This window comes from Besnoitia besnoiti, chromosome VI, assembly GCF_002563875.1.
Source record: "Besnoitia besnoiti strain Bb-Ger1 chromosome VI, whole genome shotgun sequence".
In the NCBI taxonomy this organism is placed as follows: Eukaryota; Apicomplexa; class Conoidasida; order Eucoccidiorida; family Sarcocystidae; genus Besnoitia; species Besnoitia besnoiti.
This window is the reverse complement of record NC_042361.1, coordinates 1,965,376-1,984,906: the sequence shown is the minus strand read 5'-3', so window position 1 is coordinate 1,984,906 and position 19,531 is coordinate 1,965,376. Positions and strand designations below refer to the sequence as shown.

General features: G+C 55.0%; 3 protein-coding genes across 3 annotated transcripts; 2 read left to right on the top strand and 1 right to left on the bottom strand.

Moving 5' to 3' along the window:
* Nucleotides 1-1,821: 1,821 nt before the first annotated feature.
* BESB_066910 (uncharacterized protein) lies at nucleotides 1,822-3,653 on the top strand (the record flags this gene model as incomplete). The annotated part of the gene is made up of 2 exons (XM_029365084.1): nucleotides 1,822-2,367; nucleotides 2,520-3,653. 2 exons carry the CDS (start codon nucleotides 1,822-1,824, stop codon nucleotides 3,651-3,653), a joined length of 1,680 nt encoding a protein of 559 aa, XP_029218667.1.
* Nucleotides 3,654-4,775: 1,122 nt separating this feature from the next.
* Nucleotides 4,776-9,531, top strand: BESB_066900 (uncharacterized protein; the record flags this gene model as incomplete). Its single annotated transcript, XM_029365083.1, has 3 exons — nucleotides 4,776-7,324; nucleotides 7,534-8,538; nucleotides 8,970-9,531. The coding sequence occupies 3 exons, from the start codon at nucleotides 4,776-4,778 to the stop codon at nucleotides 9,529-9,531; spliced, it is 4,116 nt and encodes a 1,371-aa protein (XP_029218666.1).
* A 1,097-nt stretch (nucleotides 9,532-10,628) lies between these two features.
* On the bottom strand, nucleotides 10,629-17,838 carry BESB_066890 (uncharacterized protein; the record flags this gene model as incomplete). The annotated part of the gene is made up of 14 exons (XM_029365082.1): nucleotides 10,629-10,760; nucleotides 11,306-11,392; nucleotides 11,791-11,847; nucleotides 12,038-12,295; nucleotides 12,658-12,764; nucleotides 13,044-13,100; nucleotides 13,322-13,412; nucleotides 13,658-13,855; nucleotides 14,375-14,545; nucleotides 15,221-15,534; nucleotides 15,695-15,768; nucleotides 16,145-16,320; nucleotides 16,938-17,289; nucleotides 17,468-17,838. The coding sequence occupies 14 exons, from the start codon at nucleotides 17,836-17,838 to the stop codon at nucleotides 10,629-10,631; spliced, it is 2,445 nt and encodes an 814-aa protein (XP_029218665.1).
* Between the last annotated feature and the right edge of the window lie 1,693 nt (nucleotides 17,839-19,531).

The window sequence follows — 19,531 nt, the reverse complement described above, 5'->3', positions numbered from 1 at the left end:
GCTCCGCGTGTGCTGGCTGCGAGCTAGGGACTACCATTCGGCACTTGTATGCAGCCCACGTTCGCGTTCTGCCGCTGCATACCCCTAACAGATACTTGAAACCCCTGCCCGCATGCAGGCACACAACACAACTCATATATATGTATGTATATGTCTGTACAGGGTATGGATCAGCGCGCGGAAGACAGCTCGTGAAGCCGTGCGTTGCCACTACGTAGAAACAGGCGAAAGGGTTACAGCTCCTTATAGATGGTGTCCGCTACATACATCTTCGTTAAAAAGCCTTTCATTGTACACTGCATTGTAGCAGAGAGACACACATTTTCTCCCGCTGGATGCCGAGTGAGGAGTTGTCATCTCCGCTGTCACTGATGTCTCAACACTGAGGAGACGAATGCGGAAACAGCCTCGAAGCATCGGACAGGAAGACTCGACTCTGCTCTGAGAGGAAACCTCCTACAGCTGCAAGCATCTCAGAATACTCGTACTATATACTCCTCAGAAAAAGCCTATCAAAAGTCCAGTGTAGTGATTATCACTCGGCGATGCTATTGGTCACACTATCATGATCCTGACACTCCACAGGATCTTCACATTGCCTCACGTGTTGTTTCGCGAACAGGACACAGGTACATCTGTCGAAGAAAACGGGTTTCGACTTGTTGCCTCATGCTTTCGTTGGGAGGCGCAAGAAGGATGACGCAGATACACACTGCAGCAGAACCTGCCTTGGTCAACGTCTACGCATTGCAATGCGAATACGAAAGCTTATCCGCATGTGTGTACCGTTAATAAAGTACGGCAAATGCTCGCATTACGTAGATGATGAATGCTGGCGGTCTAGCGATCCTCAAACTAACCTAGTTTATGCGAATGAGATGAGGCGCTCACAGTCGTTGGCGCACGACGAATTTCGTATCGGCGCATGACCGTGGAGTTAGTCTTTTGATATGCATGAGTACACACTGACATGTTACAAACCTTGCTCACTTGATGTGGATCGGGACGTAAATCGATCTGCAGCTAGGTTTCTGATGGCAGCGTAAAGAAACTAAATGTGACGCGGAATTTACAACAGGTTTCCTTTAAGAGTGTGCAGACCTTGTTGTCTTTGCTGTGCTGAAGACTGATTTGCCGAAGGCTGAGAAGGCACTGACCTCTTACAGCATATCGTCATGCGATTGCAAAGCCCGAGGCTGCCATAAATCTTACACAGAGTATCCGAGCTGTGAGTTTTCATTAAATGTCCAGATGGACATAAACACAGAGCTGTAGAATCTCATATAAAAACGTGGAATCGTCGGAAACGGAATCCAGCTCTGCGTGTCTAGTTCAGTCAAACGTGCCGTTTGGAGAGTTTATGTCTGAAGGCGGCTTCCTTGCTTGTGCGCATCGAGAACGCCCGTTTGCGTTAGACGCCGATCCTTACTGAGATCCCAGCGGTTGTGAAACACCTTCGTGACACCGGCGTTTTTACTTGTCGCATGTTTCCTCCGCGTCTTGTTGCCTACCACCCATGTTTGGTGTTTTTCTCACGACTTTCGTGATCGCGGGTTAAACGATGCTTCCTTTGTGCGTGTTGTTTCGGCAAGCATTACTCTGACTCCGGAGGGAATGTATCGGTCAATCCTCAGACTAAAATATGGGTCGACACGTCAATGTCATGCGAGTGTGATGGGTTTTTATAGAACTCTGCAATTTGCTGTTTTGTACAGTCTGGTTCGGAGATTCGTTCCCGAATGACAGACGTATGCTGCGCTCTTTGCCAAAGAATGCCTGACGTTTTTTGACATCCGCTGTTCAGAACCTTAACTCGAGCTCATGAACGATCAAGCCGGTCCCCGCAAAAATCAAGCGTGTGCCTTGAATAGGCATCCTTCATTGCCCCCCGCTGCTAGCAATGCCACAAGTTTTGTGGGAGGAGATCTCCCCCTTGCTCCTTCACGGGTCTGCAGCAACCCGGAACGAAAAAGGCTTGATGCTACATGCAACGCGAATGACTTGAAGGCAAGGCGACAGCGTAAGAGAACCGTTCTCCGCGGTTTGGCTGGCTGCCTGCTAGTCTTGCTACTTGCCCTGGCTCTCGCTGCTAGTATATTCCTCGTTGTTGTCCTCGACTTCTTTGCGTACTCTAACCACGGAAAGCCGCTGCGTCTAGTGAACCTCCAGTTCACTCAGCCCCTGCGCCTCAGCTACACCGACGCCAGCGAGCAGCTCGAAATATCTCTGGACGGGCTTCACGTGCGCTTGGAGGGGAGCAATCCTCTGCTGCTGCCCTTAAATGTCAAGCTAGGAAAAGTTTCTCTGTTTTTTCGACCGTCTCCGACAGCGTATAGAGTGGTATCGTCACAGCTCACGCGCACGGCGGTGGGGGGGCCACCCGTGCGCGAGCAGAACGAGGAGACGAAAAGGCCCACAGCATCCCAGAAAATGTGGCAAAAACGGGTCCCAAGCTGCATAATTCTGGCATCGAGGCAACAGTTGCTTACGTGCCCGCTGCACTGTCTGGACTTGACCAGAATCCCGTACTGTTCCCCCCCCAGCGACACCACCGTCGAAGACGCCTTTCCGGAGAGGACTTCAACTCGAGGCACGATGACCTCTTTTTTGCTGAAGCTGTCACGAGATCTCGGAAGTCACCGCGCGCACTCACAGACAGGCGGCTGTTTACGAAACCAGCGGAAACGGAGAATTCTGGGCACAACGCGGACGATGTGGAGCGTATTTTCTACGAAGCCCTCTCGGCGACACCTCACCGGAAACTGAGTGAGAGTAGTGATGCCGGTGCCACAGTAGATCGACAAGGCGGGGCGCCCGCCCCTGGGCACGACGGCATTCCACCTGAATTGTGGAGAACCCCATATATACCCGGCAGGCAGTTGCAGCCAAACAGAGTGAACAGCGTCGCCATGAACCGGGGCGCCAGAGAAGTCTTGGCAATTGGCGGTGGAACACGGGGCTGGGAAGTTCCGAGCTCGGCTCCTGACGGCGACCTGCTGGAAAATCCGCTACTGGTTCAAGATATGCTCGACTCCTTGAGTCCCGGTAGGAGTTCTATTGAACCGGGAAGAAGCGGCCAATTCGCCGAATCGCTTGGGAGGAATCCGCCTGTAAGAGGTGAAAAGCCTGAAGCGCTACCGAAGGACTTCTTCACACAGTACTTGGACGGGTCTGCCCCGTCTTCCGCAATGCCAATCAAAAACTTCCACTCTTCAAGCTACCTCCAACTCTCTAACGCGACTGCGTGCATTCCACCGAGCAAAGAGGTAGGCGAGGATTCCGATGGAAGTTCCTGCGAATCACCGTGGCGCGAGCTTGAAGAAACTCAAACGCAGTCACGGCAACACAATGACACGTTCCCTGCCCCCGTAGACCACACAATCCCGCCTCGTAGCAGCTCGGAGATTCCTCTGGAGATATTCAGACGTCGCTTTTGTAGTTTAGATCCGACGGCCATGACAGCTGCCTTGGAAGTGATGGTAACGTGCCTTAACGAAGGGTTTGCCCAGATTCGGATCCAGGTTTCAGGAACACAGCTTGCCTTTGCCAAGGGCATGTTTTCCGCTGAGCTCGACACGCTGCATTTTGAACCGCTTTTCATCCCGTGTGAGTACCGAAACCAAATACAAATGAAGGCGCAGGGACAGAATTAGAGATAGGCTTAGACACGGTTGTGAGATTGAGATAGAGATAGAAGCATGGGAGCAGAAGGACCGGAGTGCTTAAACCCATCAACAAACGAATACTACTACGCTCCAGAAAGTAGGGCATTCATGGGAGGTTCGATGTTTCATACCATAAAAGGGCGATGGAAAAACTGTGTTTGGGTGTCACGAGGAGTTACGCCGATCTGGGAAATCGCTGCCTAAATTAGTGGAGCCACGTGGAAGCCGCATTGTCCAACAAACCTTTCGTCGAGTGCACGAGTTCGACTGTTCCAACTTTGTCGGCTCGCTCTTAATTCACAAAGATTTCGAGACGACGTTGTATTTTATTCGGTCGCCTCCGAGTGGGTCCACAGTTGAGTGCGTCTTGCACTCCGGCAAACACGCAACTGCTTCGGGTACTGTGGAAAGTGTGAAAGCAAATATAAAATAAACAACACAGCTAGCTGCTCCTTGGACCCATTATGACAGCGTCAAGCCATGCTGTACCTCCCCATGCCACTTATGCGCCTCTCTGTGAAGACAGCCTATTTATTTGGATCGCCTGCGGTGAGGTGCACAGATGGAGTCTGTTGAGGGCTGCGCTGATCTACGCTGGCCTACCCACAAGACACGCGTGGCTCGTGCACAGTCCTGTCTCCTCTTAACAAACATCTAAATGTAGTTGTAAACAAACACTTCTGCGAGTTACCCGTCGTGTCGAAAATCGGCGTCTACTGCTTCCTAGCAACGAGCGATCTGTCGATGCTTCTTCTTCCTGCTTCAAATCCCTATGTTTTTTTACATGCCGTCGATAGCGTCTCTCCCCGCTCAAGCGCGCACATTTGATAGTCCTTTTTTTCCCGTCGCAGCAAATTGGGTTTGCACAAGAAGGCTAGAAAGTGTCGTTTGAAGTAAGTGGACAGTTTTTCGTTGTTCAGGCCAATCCTATGTCACTCATCATATTCGACAGCCGCCCATCCCCTACCTTCGTTTCGCAAGTGAGAACGTAGGTCGACTTTTCCCTCTCCCGGGCTTCAACCCGAACGGGTACTGCCAAATTCCCAGCATTTGGCATTCTCTGGGTGCTTGTTCTCACATGTCTCTGGACATGACTTGGTTAGAATGCATATGGATGGCTTCTTGAGAAAAGAGCACTTTTCAGCTCGCTCGCCGGCCCCCAGAGCACCCGTCCCGCCGAACCTCTTCTACGGAACACCAGCGCCACAGCCATCGACTTTTTCTCACTTGCTTTCCTCGTCATCTGAACGAGAAGAGAGGAAAGAATGGGAAACAGGCACCTCTCGCGGGGCTCCTAATAGCAGAACGGAGCTTTCCCTGACAGGGGAACGATTTTGGAGGAAAGTTGCCGGAGCTCTGCGCGCCAGGTGTACATACAGCCCGGATCGCGGCCGAGGAGCGCCCGCAACAACGTGTCCTTCTCTGGAATCACCAACTTCCACTGAGACCGTTCACAATGACGTTACCATTGATTGTGAATCCCGATCTGCAAACGGGACCCATGCTGTGCCTTTCGTGCCGAACCGTTCAGGGGAATCGTCAGTTGCCGGAAATGCAACGACGAGCGAACCGCAGGGAAACGCTTCACTGACAGAGGAGCCGGAGCGGGGGACGGAAGCGGGGCTCGCTGCGTTCCCCCGGTATCCCGTCCGAGTTTTCCGCAAACAGGATGCGGCCCTGGCGGCGCTGCAAGCGCTGCCAGAAGAGTTGAAGAGCCTATTCGGGCTCTTCGCACAAGAGATCGCCGAGAAAGGCGTCCGGCGCTACATAGTAGCGTCCTACAGAGACTTTGTTGGCGGTTATCTGAAGATGGTCAAGACGCAGGAGCCGAACCGCCATCTGTACGAAGTCTTACGGGAAGGGAGGCCCTGCTGGCTGTATTTCGATGTTGAATTTTCCAAGTCTCTGAATCCTGACATCAATGGGGAAGAAGCGATTGCACTGCTCAAGCAGATGCTCGCAAAGTTCCTCAGCGGGCACTTCGGTTTCCCTCTACAGAATTCGGATATCGTCGACCTGGACTCCTCCACTACGGAGAAGTTCTCAAGGCACCTGATTGTGAAAGCGGTGCTAGATTCCGTAGAAAATAGCGAAGATCGCTCAGATGTGCAGAGCAAACGACTTGCTCTATGGCTTGTCAAAGAGCCCACGGGGGTGCCGGAAGGCCTTGCCGAGGATCAGGAAGGCCGGGAAGACTCAGAGAGCGCCTCAAGCAACGAGAGCGAAGATGAAGGCATGGACGACCGCGCGCCGGCCAGCGCGCTCTGCATGCGGGGTGATGGGGGTGGAGCAAATAGCCCCCCGAGTCTCTCTCCGAAAGGCGACACTCACCAGCCCGGGCCAGAAGCCAGACAGCTCTCAACAGACGCTGCTCTCCAAGTCTTCTTCGGCAGTCGCACCTCTGAAGGCCCTCCGCCCGACACGGAGGATGAGGCGCCGGCGCGTTCGCTTCCCTCCTGCCCAGTCGCGTCCACTGCTGCGTCTGCGGATTTGTCGTCGCACTCTCCTCGCTCCAGCCGTTCTGACCCGCCGCCTCCCTCTGCTGCGGCCTCCGCGCCTGCGGTGATGTCTCTTTCTCCTTCCTCTGCAGTCAGAGGAGGTGATCTCTGCACACGCCGCGGGGCAGACCTCGCCCCGCGAAGCCCCAGCCAAGAGCGTCACCTGAAGGAGCGTCGCACGTCAGACGGAGAGGATGCCGACACAGAGGAGGAAAATCGTCGCGACGGAGTGGAGCCGAAGGCGAGACGAGGATCCGAGAAGCCGCGTCGAAAGAGCTCTGGCTTCCCAGCAACCTCGCACGCACCCCCCGACTCAGAGGCTGTCGGCGCCGAAGCTTCACACTCGGCGGACGCCCACGTGGACGCGGAGTTCTTCGCCTTGTTCGACAGCACGCCGATCGTCTCTGTCGCGGCGGGGGGAGACGTCTGCGCTGCGGTTCATTCGCGCGCCGCGCCTACGCCGCCTCCCTCCACCGCCTTCGCCGACGCGCCGCACGCCGGCCGCTTCGTAGACCGCTTCCTGTCCTTTCTTCTCCACGAGCTTCTGCGCGCCCGCCGGCGGGCCCCGCGGCCGAGGAGCGAAGGGCGGAGCCTGCCGCTCGAGGCCGCGAAGGCGGAGCTGAGCAGCTGGACGCCGACACCGCGAGAAACAGAGTGGCCAGGCCCTCTGCCGCGGACGAAGAGACAGAGGGGAGGGGAGACCCCACAGCCCACCTCCGAGGAAGCGCGCCAGCGAGCGAGGCGGCGGCCGGCGCGCCGAGCGAATCGAGAGACGGCAGCATGCGTGGAAATGGACGTCAGTCGGCGAGGGAAGCTGCGAGCCCAGAGCAGGAGGGAGCGCGCGTCTACCAGTCAGGGGAAGGGGGCGGCACAGAGGAGGTCGCTTCCGCGAATACCGTTGTCAAGGCGCAGGGCAAGTCGACTCCAGCCGACCGATATGGCGGCAATTTACCGTCGCAGGCTCCTGAGGCGCATGAGCTGGCCGCAGCGGACGCGAAAGAAGGAGATTTCGCGCCGAGCTTCAACTCTTTTCTGTGTCTGTTTCCGAGAATCTCGGCGGAGGGCGAGCGCTCCAGCATCATCGACGTGTCGGTTTACTCGCGAAACCGCTGCTTCCGGCTGCTTCACTCAAGCAAGTTCAACAAGGCAGCGTTTCTCCAGGTGAGGCGTGAACGTGAAGAAGGAACGTTGAGCGGAAATAGAGGAAGCTGCGCGTTTTCAGGGAGCGCGTCGAGGGTTTAGGGTTTGACATTTCCGCCAGAGAAGACAGTCGTTCAGGCTTGGCTGTCGATACGGTCGATGAAACGAGAGACGAAGCAGATAAGCGGAACGAGCTCCTCCACGGCGGCGCTCTTCTTGCCCCTCGTCAGTGGTTTGCTGGCCGCTACGCACCAGCTACACCTTCAGCGAGCGACCTTGCATTCTTTTGAGGCGGCGTCCGTTTCTGTGCTTTCGACTCAGGTTAGTCCAGCAAATGCCTTCCCTCTGGGTGACGACGCCCGCGCGACGCTGCTGCGTTCGCTTGCGTCGCTCGTTCCTCCCTCCCTTCCGCTCTTCGATCGAGGCGAGGAGACCAGCGCGGCCGCCGAAGGCAGGGAGCGCCGCGGATGCTCTTCTTCGCAGCTGTGGCAGCCGGACAGTTGCGCGCTGTGGTCTGGGGCTTCCTCTGCGTCGCCCCTGGCGTTTCGGCCTTCTTCCTCTCTCGACGAGAGCTCGTTGGACGACTCAAGTGCGCCGGTGGGCGCCGCTAGCGCCACTGGAGGTGCGCTGCCTCCGCTCGTTTTTTCTCGGCTGCTGACTACGCGGTGTCTCGGCGCGAGTCTGCCAGCCAACCTGCGGGTCGCACGCGGTGGCTGCGAGAGCGACAGAGAACAGATTCGCAAGGCGAAAGGCGAGCGCCGGCCGTGCTACCTGGGCGCGCTGATTCGACACGCGGTGCAAGTCTGGGATGAGAAGCTTGCGGTCTACCGACGTCTCTCGCAAGAAGCGCGAGAGCGAGCCAAGAGGGGGGGCGGCGCTGCGGAAAGGCCTGCGACAGAAACCGACCAGCACGCCGTCGCTTCGACCCGTTTTTCAACCGACGCCCCTTTCACGCTGAAGCCTCCTTTCGGTTCTGACCGGAGGGATGGCGGCCTCGCGTCGCTTCGGGGGTTCACCGGCAAGCGTAAGAGAGACGGCGGCGGAGAGGCCGCGGGTGAAAGAAAGACACGCAGCTGGGAGTTCAGCGGCAGCGACATCGCGGAGCTTCTTCTCGAGCGAGAATTCGCCAGCGGCCACAGCGAACCCGCAGAAATCGCCTCATGTCTCTTCTTCACCTCCACGCAGACCGCCGTTATCACGCTCAAAGGAAATCGATTCTGCGAACGCATCGGCAGGTGAGTGAAGAGCTATCCTTTTTTTCGTATCGCTTTCTCGCTTGGCGGCTGTGCGCGCCACCCCGCTGAAAAATCGCGCATTCCGGGGAATTCAGGTCCACGGCGAGAGTGGGGTAATGGCGCGGTACTTAACGGTCGCAGGCGGCAGCCTGCCGCCTCCATACCTAACGCGCATGCTTTTAATTCATATATATATCCATGTAAATATCTATGCATATTTGTAAATGTATATTTATGTGTGTGTATGCACGCAGTCGTCTATGTATATGTGTAGGGACAGGATAGCGTATGGAAGCTGTGACTATTCGAATCGCTGCTGGATGTGGGGAAAACAACTTCGTGCTCCATATATATCCTTCCGTAGATCCCCTCCCTTGCCCAGCTTCCCCGGTGGATACTCCTTTCTTTTTTTTTGCGTGAGATTACTCCAGGCCGCACAAGTCAAATGCCGTCTCGCTGGTGCTTCAGGCAGAGAAGGGCTGCTTCTACCAAAAGTGCTACGACCCAGACTGCCGCGGTTTTCGAAGTGCGCTGGCGGAGTTTCCTGCGCATCTCCGCGGCCTGCAGGCGTCTCTCGAGGAACTCGCAGACTTGGACATCGACTCCGCGGCGGCGCACGAGGCAGCGAGCGCGAGAGGCGACGGAGAAGAACGTCTAGAGGAACGCGAGACACGCGCGAGAGAGAAAGCGCGAGAAGAGACAGACAACAACGCGGCGAGGATAGCCGCGCTCGCGGAAAACGGCGACGCAACGCGAAGGAAAGGAGGTGGCGACAAAGACATGCCAGGGGGGCACGAAGAGACAAAGAACGTAGTGGCAGCGGCGGCACGCGGCGTCTGCCGAGCCGAAGATTCAGCGACAAAAGAAGGAAGAGAAAAGAGTCACGAGGGCGCAGCAGAGAGGAAGGAAGACGAAAAAACGCGCGGCTGCCGTGATGCAGCAAACAAACCCGATACAGATCTAGATGACATCCTCGCCGCTGTGCCAATCTGAGGCCGCAGGGAAACATTTTTTATGGTTGCGTGTCTACTCTGTTTCTCTAGAACTCAAAGCAGGTGTTTGAAGTGTGTAGCTTGTCGAGGGAATGCTTTTAAACACATGAAGTCGATACGTCACAGTCTTAATCGCTTTCCAGCGGAATGCCCAATGCGATGCCGCAGAGGTCTGCGAGACGCACCCAGATGAAGACAACTCTGCGCGGAACTTCCTATACATATATATATATATATATATATATATATATATATATATATATATATATATATGTATGTGTCAATATAGATATATGCATATATAGGTATATGCGTGTGCACATACACGCACGCTTTTTATTGGAAGTCGGGGTGTATCTCGACAGCGTTCCTAGGGCGATTTTCGTACGGTGTTTGTTGTTTCGAAGACTATGAATCGTTTTGCTCAGTACACGAATCGCAGACCTTGTGCTTTTCGCGTGCCATTCACCTGACCTCTCTAGAGAGCAAACTCCTGCAGCTTAGGGCTATACACCCTAACCCTCTCTATACGTCTGTTCCAATGAAGTTGAATTTACTCTTTTGCGGGCTGGTGCTACAGCTGAGTCTCCCTCGTCACGGACGGTTCGTTCGACACTGAATATTCAAAAACACAGCAGAGAGAAAGAGATATCGCTAGGTAAAACGGCAGAGGCGCGCGCGGCGGCGGCTGTTGCTTTCTCTGTCTTTATTTGTAGGGCTTCAAAAAGCGGCAAACAGAGAGAAACACGAGTCTCGAAATTCTGTGTGCGTAGCTTCATTGAACGTCAACAAAAAAAAAAACAAATTACGGCTATTCACAAAAGATATCTACGTCGGCGTGAGACGCCAGGCAGAAAATAAACGCCTCAGTCATTCTATTGTTTCGCGTTTCCATCCTTGCGTAGCGGCTTCGTGATTCTTTCTTCTCGCCAACTGCATGCCGCTTGACGTTTACTCCTTCTTCAGCCGCCGCCGCCGGCGCGTGCGCAGACAGGGCGCCGGGTGTTTCTTCGCTCGATTCCGATCTTTCGCGGATGCTGGCCTTCTCGCTTTTCTCAAGATATTATGGCCTCAGGTCCTGCTTTTCAAATGGGATTTTTAATTTTCTCTTTTCTCTTCCTCGCAATTCACTCGCCAGCGCCGCGACCAGCTGCTCCACAGCGCCGCGTCGCTCGCGAGCCGCCGGGCGTCGCCGGCGCACTCCGGTAGGCTCGCAGCGACTTTCTTGAACTGAGAAAAACACGCGCAGGCAGGCCGCAAAACTCGGCTCCGCGCGTCTATGACCTTTAGCGTGACGAGAGACTCGCGAAGGGAAGATTGATGCCCATATGTCAATATACATATGGATAGAGATATACATATATGCTTGTACACGGAGAAGAAGACGCGTGCAGATGCTTGCGCGTGTGGACTCGAGCACCGTTGACCGCATTGACACAAACATATATTTGCATATTCCTGCGAAAGGATGGGAGCTTTTCAGCGCTAGAGAGCTTGAACGCAAAACCGCCGCGGTGCAATTATATAATATATGTACATGTACATATATTTATATATATGCCGCTGCATCCGCGCTCTCACAGCACTCTGTATCTGAGCCGCGGGCGACTTCAAGGCGTTACGTGTGTAAACGTAAACTTTATTCGAGGAGAGGAGAGACTGCATATCGCTACGCAGGATTCTTTCTTCAAAAAGACTGAACGTGCTTACGAAAACAACGCCTAGACCGGCTCAATGCGTCTCCACATGCGCGCGCATGCAGGTCTTTCGCGTACCATGGAATCGACGCGCGTCTGAAACACTGCAGAGTCCGCGGCGTGTGCGTCGAGCTGGTTGCTGCAGACGACAAGTTCGTTGACGTCCTGAAGCGATAAAATTGAGACGAAACAGACAGGCATTTGCACCTACAGCTCTGCAGGAGCCGAGGCATACTCACCACGGCATCAACGGCTCATCTACAAATATATATGAATACATATATATATATATATATATATATATATATATATATATATATATATATATATGTTTGTTTATGATATATGAGCATATATATATATATATAACTGTTATATATAGATGTATACAGGTCTTGATTCGCCAGAGTGTAAAGGTGGGTCAAGTAGATGAGCCCGCTGATTATACAACGCTTCAGCGTGGACACATGCGATAAAGTAACGAAACCACGCAGAAAGACATCCGCGAAGAGCGGGCGTGTCAATTGTGGGTGTGAAACAGCGCTGTGGTCTGTGAAGCTCACGTCCGGCATGCCGAAGGCTGACACGAAGGGGAACATGGCGGTGAGGCGATCGAGGATCTGCGAGGCCAACGCGCAACGACAAACACTCACGTCGAAAAGCGTCTCTTCCTCACGCTTTGCAGCGCGAGCAGCTGCGGCACACCTTCCCAGCCGAGATGAAGCGAGCTGTTTGTCACCCTGAAAGCTGACGCAGCGATGACGCAGGATCCAGGGTAAAAAGGATCTAAACGCAGACGCAATTTCTCACCTGTTTTTTCGTTTGAGGACAGCGCGAGAGGAGATTGAAGATGAGCAGGCCGCCCGCGGCGAGTCGCGCCTTCAGCGTCTCCAACACGCTCGGCTGAACAAAGTCCTCAGAAGGGCAAGTGAGCGATGACGACGACGAGCCGTTGTTGATGTCGATGATCAACACGTCCTGCGAACTCGCGGGCAGCTGCGCCAGGAACGAAAGCGCGTCGTCCGTGACCGCCGTCACCGCCGGTGGCGCCTCCTCGAAGCCGAAACACTGCAAAAAAAGCGAGGCAAAAACGTTCAAACGCGCTGAAAGGCGCGTTAAAACGCAGCGAGGAAGAGGGCGGAACGCATGCGAGGGGGACGGAGACGCGGCGCTCCACCTGGGCAGCCCCTCGCAGCCGGCGAGAGGCGACTTCCGCAGAACGAAACACTGCCTCACGGGTTGTCTTCACACGGCCTTTCGAAGAAGTATTCATCGCACAAAAGAGAGCAAAAAAAATTTGAAGATTTCCGCTCCCCCAGCAGACACGCGAGAGAACAAGGATAGCACTCGGACTTCGCCATCTCCTCATTCACGCAGCTGAAGATCCGGTTTATCGCTCGATTAGCGGCTCAGCAGCCCCAGCGACGCACCTCCTTCGCGAGTTGCACGACGACGGGATCGAGATCGACGCAGGTCAGCTGCAAGTCAAACGCGCGGCCAAACAGCAGCGAGAGCAGCCGCGCCAGGATGCCGCCGCCTGAAAGAACAAAAGAATATAGAAGGGGACGAAACCTGCGACGCAAAGTACTAAAGGTGCTACAAGCAGAGGCATACCAGTCGCGAGATTTTTCGCCAGTCTGCGGCCTCTCTCTCTCTGTGCAAATCCGCGCCCTTCCTGGTTATCGCTATTGAGCACTTTCAGTTGCTTCGAAGGCGCCCGCCTGCGTGGTCACCCTGAATCCTAAACCCTCGTTCTCTGTCGCCTGTATCTCCAACGTTCAAGAGTCCGGGAGGTTCGCTCTTTTCTGTCGCCTACCTAGCCCCAGAAGCGTCGCGGAGAGTCGCGTCGTCTCCGCGGGAAGCAGCGCAAAAGCTGAAGAAGACAACGCGCAGAAATGCAGAAAAAGAAATCCGCGAGGAGCGCAGAGAAAGCCACTGCCGTTACGCAGTCGCTTCGCCCTTCCAGCGACGTCACTCAGGCCCGCACTGCGAGTGCATACGAGACGCTTGCGCGGCCGGCGGGTGCAAAACGCATCGCGAGACAGCAAAAAAGGTGTCAAATTACGCCTGCGTTTGCGAATTTCGTTTGCTTACCGGCCGCGGTGGCGAGGTGGTAGGCGCACGAGGGCTGGCAGAAAAGAAACTGCGGCGCCTCTCCGCTCGTCTCCGAGGCAGGGAGAAGCACCTGCGACAAAATAGAAATAAAAGAATAAGCCACGTATTTACAAATATACATATATACACGCGCATATACATATAAGCTTATGCACATATAAACATCGACGTATATACACACATATATTTATACATAAACATATATACACGTACATCATCATATAAATACAATGTATATATAGATGTGCGTACAGGTATGTGTGACTTAAAGGCATTTACGCGCAATGCTGCCACGAAGCGACGCATTCTGTTTACCTTGACTTCGGACTGGACTGCCTGGGGGTTGCAGGAAAAGATCATCTGCCTGAGGACGAGGATGCGGTCAGCGTCTGGGTTTTCGTCGTCGCACTCGACGTCTCTCACTACCACGCAGCCGGCGTATGGGGACCGAATGCGGGCGAGCTCCGCGTGAACGGACGACCCCTCGCTCACAATCAGAACTGGAATCGTCCCCTGCACACAGCGCAGGCCGCCGTGGGCGCCGAGAGCTCTTCGGGCGCGTAGAAGCCGAAAACGAGACGCGGGAGAGACGCACAGGCGCCTCGCAGACGCCGATGAAGACGCGACACAACGCAGACGGCAAAACAGAAAGCACTCAGAAAACACAAGAGGAAAGAAGAAGCGACTCGCCGGCGCACAACCTACAGGAGCATATACACATATACTTATACATAGATATAGACAGATACTTGTATATGTATACATATGCATGTATGTATGCATGTATTTGCATCTACTTGGAACTATATCAATACGCAGAGACTCCTAGGGCGAGTGCTTGCGCCTCTGCCTGTGGCTCTCGACGCGAGCAGCGACACGCACGCACGCGTCTGTCGCACCGGGCGCGGCCGTCCGCAGAGGGGCGAAGGAAAACGAGTCTTTCTCATTCGCTGCACTCGCGTCTGCGGAAGCATGCGCGCCTCTGGAATCCACCGCAACCTCGAGGCACGTGGCTCACTGTGAAGCGCTTACACTTCCTGGAAGCGCGAGGTCAGCGAGATAAGGCTCGAGCTCATCCTTCATTTTCTCGAATACCGACGGTTTTTGTTCGTGGAGGCCCTCGGCTCCGGTCGGCGCCTCGGCTGCGCCTTGGACGCCTGCCGTCACAACCAGAAGGCGCGACACACCTGCCTGCAGTGCGAGCTGAGAAGAGCGCCAACAAAAGAGGCCGTGAGGCGCCTTGTCGCAGGACTTCGTTTCGTCCCCACAGCAAAAGGGCGAGGCAAGACGCGGCAAAAATGCGAAGAAGCACGCAGAAATCCACGAACCCAAGCGGCCACGCCCATTGAAACCAATAAGGTGTCAATGAAGCAAAGAGGTTGAGCCCGCGAGCGCCGGAGGCAAGGTCTAGGGCGAGACGCAAACACTCAGCCTCCAATTCGTGTCTTCCACGTCGCGGCGGAGAACAGTTTATAATCTGTTCGAAGTGTGGAAATTCGGCGCTAAAGCAGTTGCGACACAGGGATGGAACGCATGAAGAGGGAGAGACGCAGTTGGAGATGTGGATTCGACAGAGAGATATGGAAAAGGAGACAGAAGATACGCGTGCAGGTACATGAAAACGGAGAGACCGAGACAGCGAGAGAGATAAACGCATAGGTCTGCATGCGTTTGCGCTTTCTTGATCTCAAAGAGATGTGCACGAAGACCTCAACCGCAAGGCATATGCCGAGACTTGCCACTGAGGTCCTCAGCCACAAAACCTCTTCACAGCAAGGCTCAGTGCATCTGAGCACCGGAATCCTCCAGACGAGTTTAAACCTGCATCCTCATTAGTAGGGAGAGTTTGACTTCTTTTCGCGGTTTGCTTCCGCCTACCTCTTCGTTGCCTTCGGGTGTGGAGTAGAGCCACGAGCACTCCTGTCCCAGCGGCGCAAACAGCGCTGCAGTCTTGTGCGCGGCACTCTTCTTTTTTTCGCCTTTTTTCCCATCTTTTTTTCCAGCCTTTTTGTTTTTCTCCTCAGTCGCCTCCTGAAACACGCGGTCGTAAATCGCAATAGAATACGCCGCGCTCTCCTCAGCCTCGTTGCCGCGCTTCTGCCGGTGTACAGACACCGTGCTCCGCGACCCGGGCTGGTAGACGTGAATCGCGGACTGAAAGAATCGCCATTTGTTGATGGAAACGATGCGCTCTGAAAACAAAAACACCGCATCCGGCAAACTTGTGCAGAGACGCCGGCTGTAACGTGCCAAATGTCGCCCTCAACGGGCGCAAGCACCTCTACCAAGTGCAACAGATACACACGCATACGTGCAGCAAAGAGAGATAAGGCAAAAAGGCGGGCAACGTACTCGGCAGCTCCCAGATGGAAAACGTCTCGTCGCCTCCTGCACGGCCTTGCCCCGCGACCACTGTGCACGTGAGCCTGAAAGCGCAACCAAACATAAAACGATAGCAAAATAGCGAGATGAAGACAGAAAGACAGACAAACGGCACCGGAGTATATATATATATATATATATGCATATGAACATACTTGCATACATGGATGTATACCGGGGCCGGCGAAGCGCCTGTGTCGACCGCCGCACAGCGACAGCGAATTACGGCTAGCGACGGGTGTTGGTAGGCAGACGGAGGCGTGACCACGCGTTGGAATCGAAGGACACACTCACGCACTTTACGCAGCTGCGCACGTAGGTATGCGCAGCGCAGTGAGTACACGAGGTGGAATTCGCACAAAGCAAGGAAATAGAAAAGCAGCATCCGCTTGAGGTTTGAAGAAGCAAAAAGAGACTCACTTTGGGCCACGTTTGGTCAGCTGGACGGGCTGCCCGTCTTCGGCAGGCGAGGATGTGAGGTTCTTCGTGAAGGCGAAAAGGTAGGGCAAGGGTGACGACGACGACGACGGACACGCTTTGTGCGAGAGGGGAAAAATGATGACATCCGAGACAGGCGCCGCGTGAAAACAGCGAACCTGAGAGACGACGAAGCCCCACAGAAAATAGTTACAGACAGAAAGACTTGCAAATCACGCACGGGGATCAGCCGGTTAGCGATAGAAAAAAAACCAGAGATCTCCGCCTTTGTTGGCATACACCGCCACTGCCCAACGAGGCCAGAGGACAGCGCTGGAACGTCGGCTTACTCGTCCACACAATACTTTGAATGTTTCTGGCTAAGGCTGTCCTCCTTGTGCGGTGAGACGTTGCAATACAACCTTATCTGTGCTCGACTGTAGACGTAAATCGAAGGCCGCAGGCCCTGAGAATTCCACCAGATGGAGCTCGAATGGACCGGACGTCCACGCAAATGCGCATAAATACGTACAGATACAGATAAATGCACAGATTTATGTATCTGTGCACCTATAGAAGTGTAGCCATTTGATCCACGATTCTGCTAGGCCTGTGGCATGCAGGACTACACGTCTGCGGAATCATGAACACACGGACGAATTCAAGAGCGCGCCTCTCCGCTCGCGGCAGGTGTCTCTGCAGGTCTCAAAGACGTCGCGCAGCACGCGAGCGCACACTCAGGGGTAGCTTCAACACCCCGAGGGCTACGGCAACGCCCTATGCATGCAAAACTGACCAGCTCCTTCGCGAGGTAGTCCTGCGCGAGCGTGACGAGGATGTAGACGCCGCCAGGTTTCAAGACGTGCAGGACGGACTGCAGGTACTCCTGCGCCTCCTGCCGGTAGTCCCAGGCCTTCGCGGGCGCCGCGCCGCCGGCAGCCGGTTGCTCCTGGTCGCCGGAGATGTACGCGTCGAGGAAGCCTTTGTCCAGCACGACGTCGAAGGCCTCGGCGCCGAACTTCTTCGCCAGAGCCCCCTTGCGGACGTCCAGACACTCCCACTCGAGAGCGGAACCCAGGTGCCGGCATCGGCGGCACATGTTTGCAATGACCACAGACGAGAAGTCAACATTGACGATCGCGGAGTACCTGTAGCGGAAGAGGCCAAGAGACGAGCCGAGACGCGCAAAGAGTCATCGTTGTGCAGCAAGCGCATGCGACTCCGAACAAAAAGCTCGCGAAAAGAAGCCCCAGTGAAGACAACGAGTCTGCGTCCCTCTATGTTGCAGCGCGGTGCAGCACGCGCATGCGACTCGCATCGCCTTACCCGTCTTCCACGAGCTCTCGCGGCAATTCCGAGTTGCCGCAGCCCACATGGAGGATCCTCGATCCTGCAACCTGCGAGCCGTTTGCGGCTGGCGCAGGTGCGGTGCTGTCCGGCTCGCCGCCTGCGGCGGTTTCTTCTTTCTGTGTGCACGGCGCAGCGGTGTGGTTCGCGGCGCTCGCTTCCTGAGACTGCTCCTTCCGCCTCGGTCTGCGGCGGCCAGCAGGTGTCCGCAAGTCGAGCGAGTCGAGGATCGCCTTGTAGTCCGCGTAGCTTCCATACCACTCGAAGGCGTTGTCTCCGCGCGAGCGGAAGAAATCGTTCCAGTAGGAGCGCTTGCGGAACTCCTCGAGGCTGGCGGGCAAGAGATTCATCTTGGACGCGGCGAAGGGGCGAGGGCGCGACGACGAGAAATAGAGGGCGACTGTCGAGCGAAGACGGCAGAGAAACGGCGCAAGAAGTCAGGAATGACCGCCACAGAGACAACAAGAAAGACGGGCTCGGGAGGAGGCAAGCTAGACACACAGGCGCATCGAGCGTAAAGCAGCCGAAGGGAGACCGGTACAGATGCAGGGTAACGAATCGGCGAAGGAGCGAGGCAGCAAAGCGCCGAAGGACAGAGGCGGAAGGAGGGGAACTCAGGATCAGGAGGAGCGCTGTGAGGAGTGGGGTCACAGCCGCAGCCCCGAAAGACGAACTGAACTTGCATGAAAGCCCTCACGAAAACTAGAAGGGAGATGCGAAACACAAGAGGAGACAGTGATGCGGATCTCAGGAAGAATCAGTTGATATGGAAAGCAGGAAGGGCGGAACTTGAGCACGTGCGTCGATGCAAAGTGTCGGTACATGTGACGTTGGTGCGATCTGTTGCCAGAACCTCGACCGCAAACGACCGCGGCTTCTGGAGACCTCCGTTCTCCCTCTCTTTCCCTTTAGCCTCAAAAGCGAATCTGTTTTATTCTCCGGCCAACTGCAGGTATTTGCAGTTTTCGCGTGCAGAACCTTGCATACTCTGGCCGCGAAAAGGGCGATTGTTCGACAGCTGGTCCGTGTCCAGCATCTGCATGCGTGGTCTGCCAGCTCTTTCGGTTCCGTATCGAGAGACTTGACAATGGGCATTGGCAAGGGTCTTGTGGATAGTTGGACCTTATTGCATGGACGCATCAAGAGGGATGACAAGGCAAAGAGTAGGCTCTCGTCTTGAAAGATGTCATCTGTAACGCATCCTCCAGCCCACTTGTTTCGTGTCTTCGCGCCGCGGTTACGGTCGTTCTGCCTTGCACAGGAGCCTCGGCGTGTGCGTATGCGTTGTCCTCAATGAGGCCTATCTCCCGGTGTTTTTCGAGCGGTGCTGCTCGTATGGTTTCAAAGCGCCTAATCGGATACTGAGTTACTGTGCAAACAGCTTTCCGTTTTCCTGCGTAAAAGCGTGCGCAGGACACGCCCTTACCGGAGGACGGGGCTGTGCCCTAGGCCTTCGTCGAGTTATCCGGGATGTGGCACACTGCGTGACACGGAAAAGGCGCGATTTTGCGGGTGGCGCCTATCAGGGTTTCATACCGCTAGCAGAATTTCGACGCCTGAGGTGTCAGTGTGGAAGACACAAAATGGTTGAAAACGCACACAAGCCTGGCGAAGAAAGACACCCCCGGTGGTTGTGTGCTCGAGCTTTTCGCGTTCCAGTGTGTCGGCGCAAGAGGGGCCCCCACTTCGGCCAAATCGCCGCGCAAACACATTTCCCAACGCGGCCAGCAACACACGGGCTGCTGGTGAGTTGTCAAGTGAATATACAGCCCGAACCTGTTGGCCGCCAGTGGCTATTTTCTGGTGTATGTAGGAAATGTTGTGTCGGTTTATTGTGAATTATTCCGTCCGGTCTGACGACTTGTGGGGAAGCGTGTGTAACGCGCCTGCTACCCGTCTCCCCCCGCACGCGATCTGGCGTCGCTGCGCGAGATTGCTTCTCAATAAAGAGGCCTGCGCCATTTAGCCAGTCTATGGCGCATGTGTTCTTATCACACGTTCGTATAGTGGCGACAGCCGGCTCTTTAGTCATGTGGCACATAT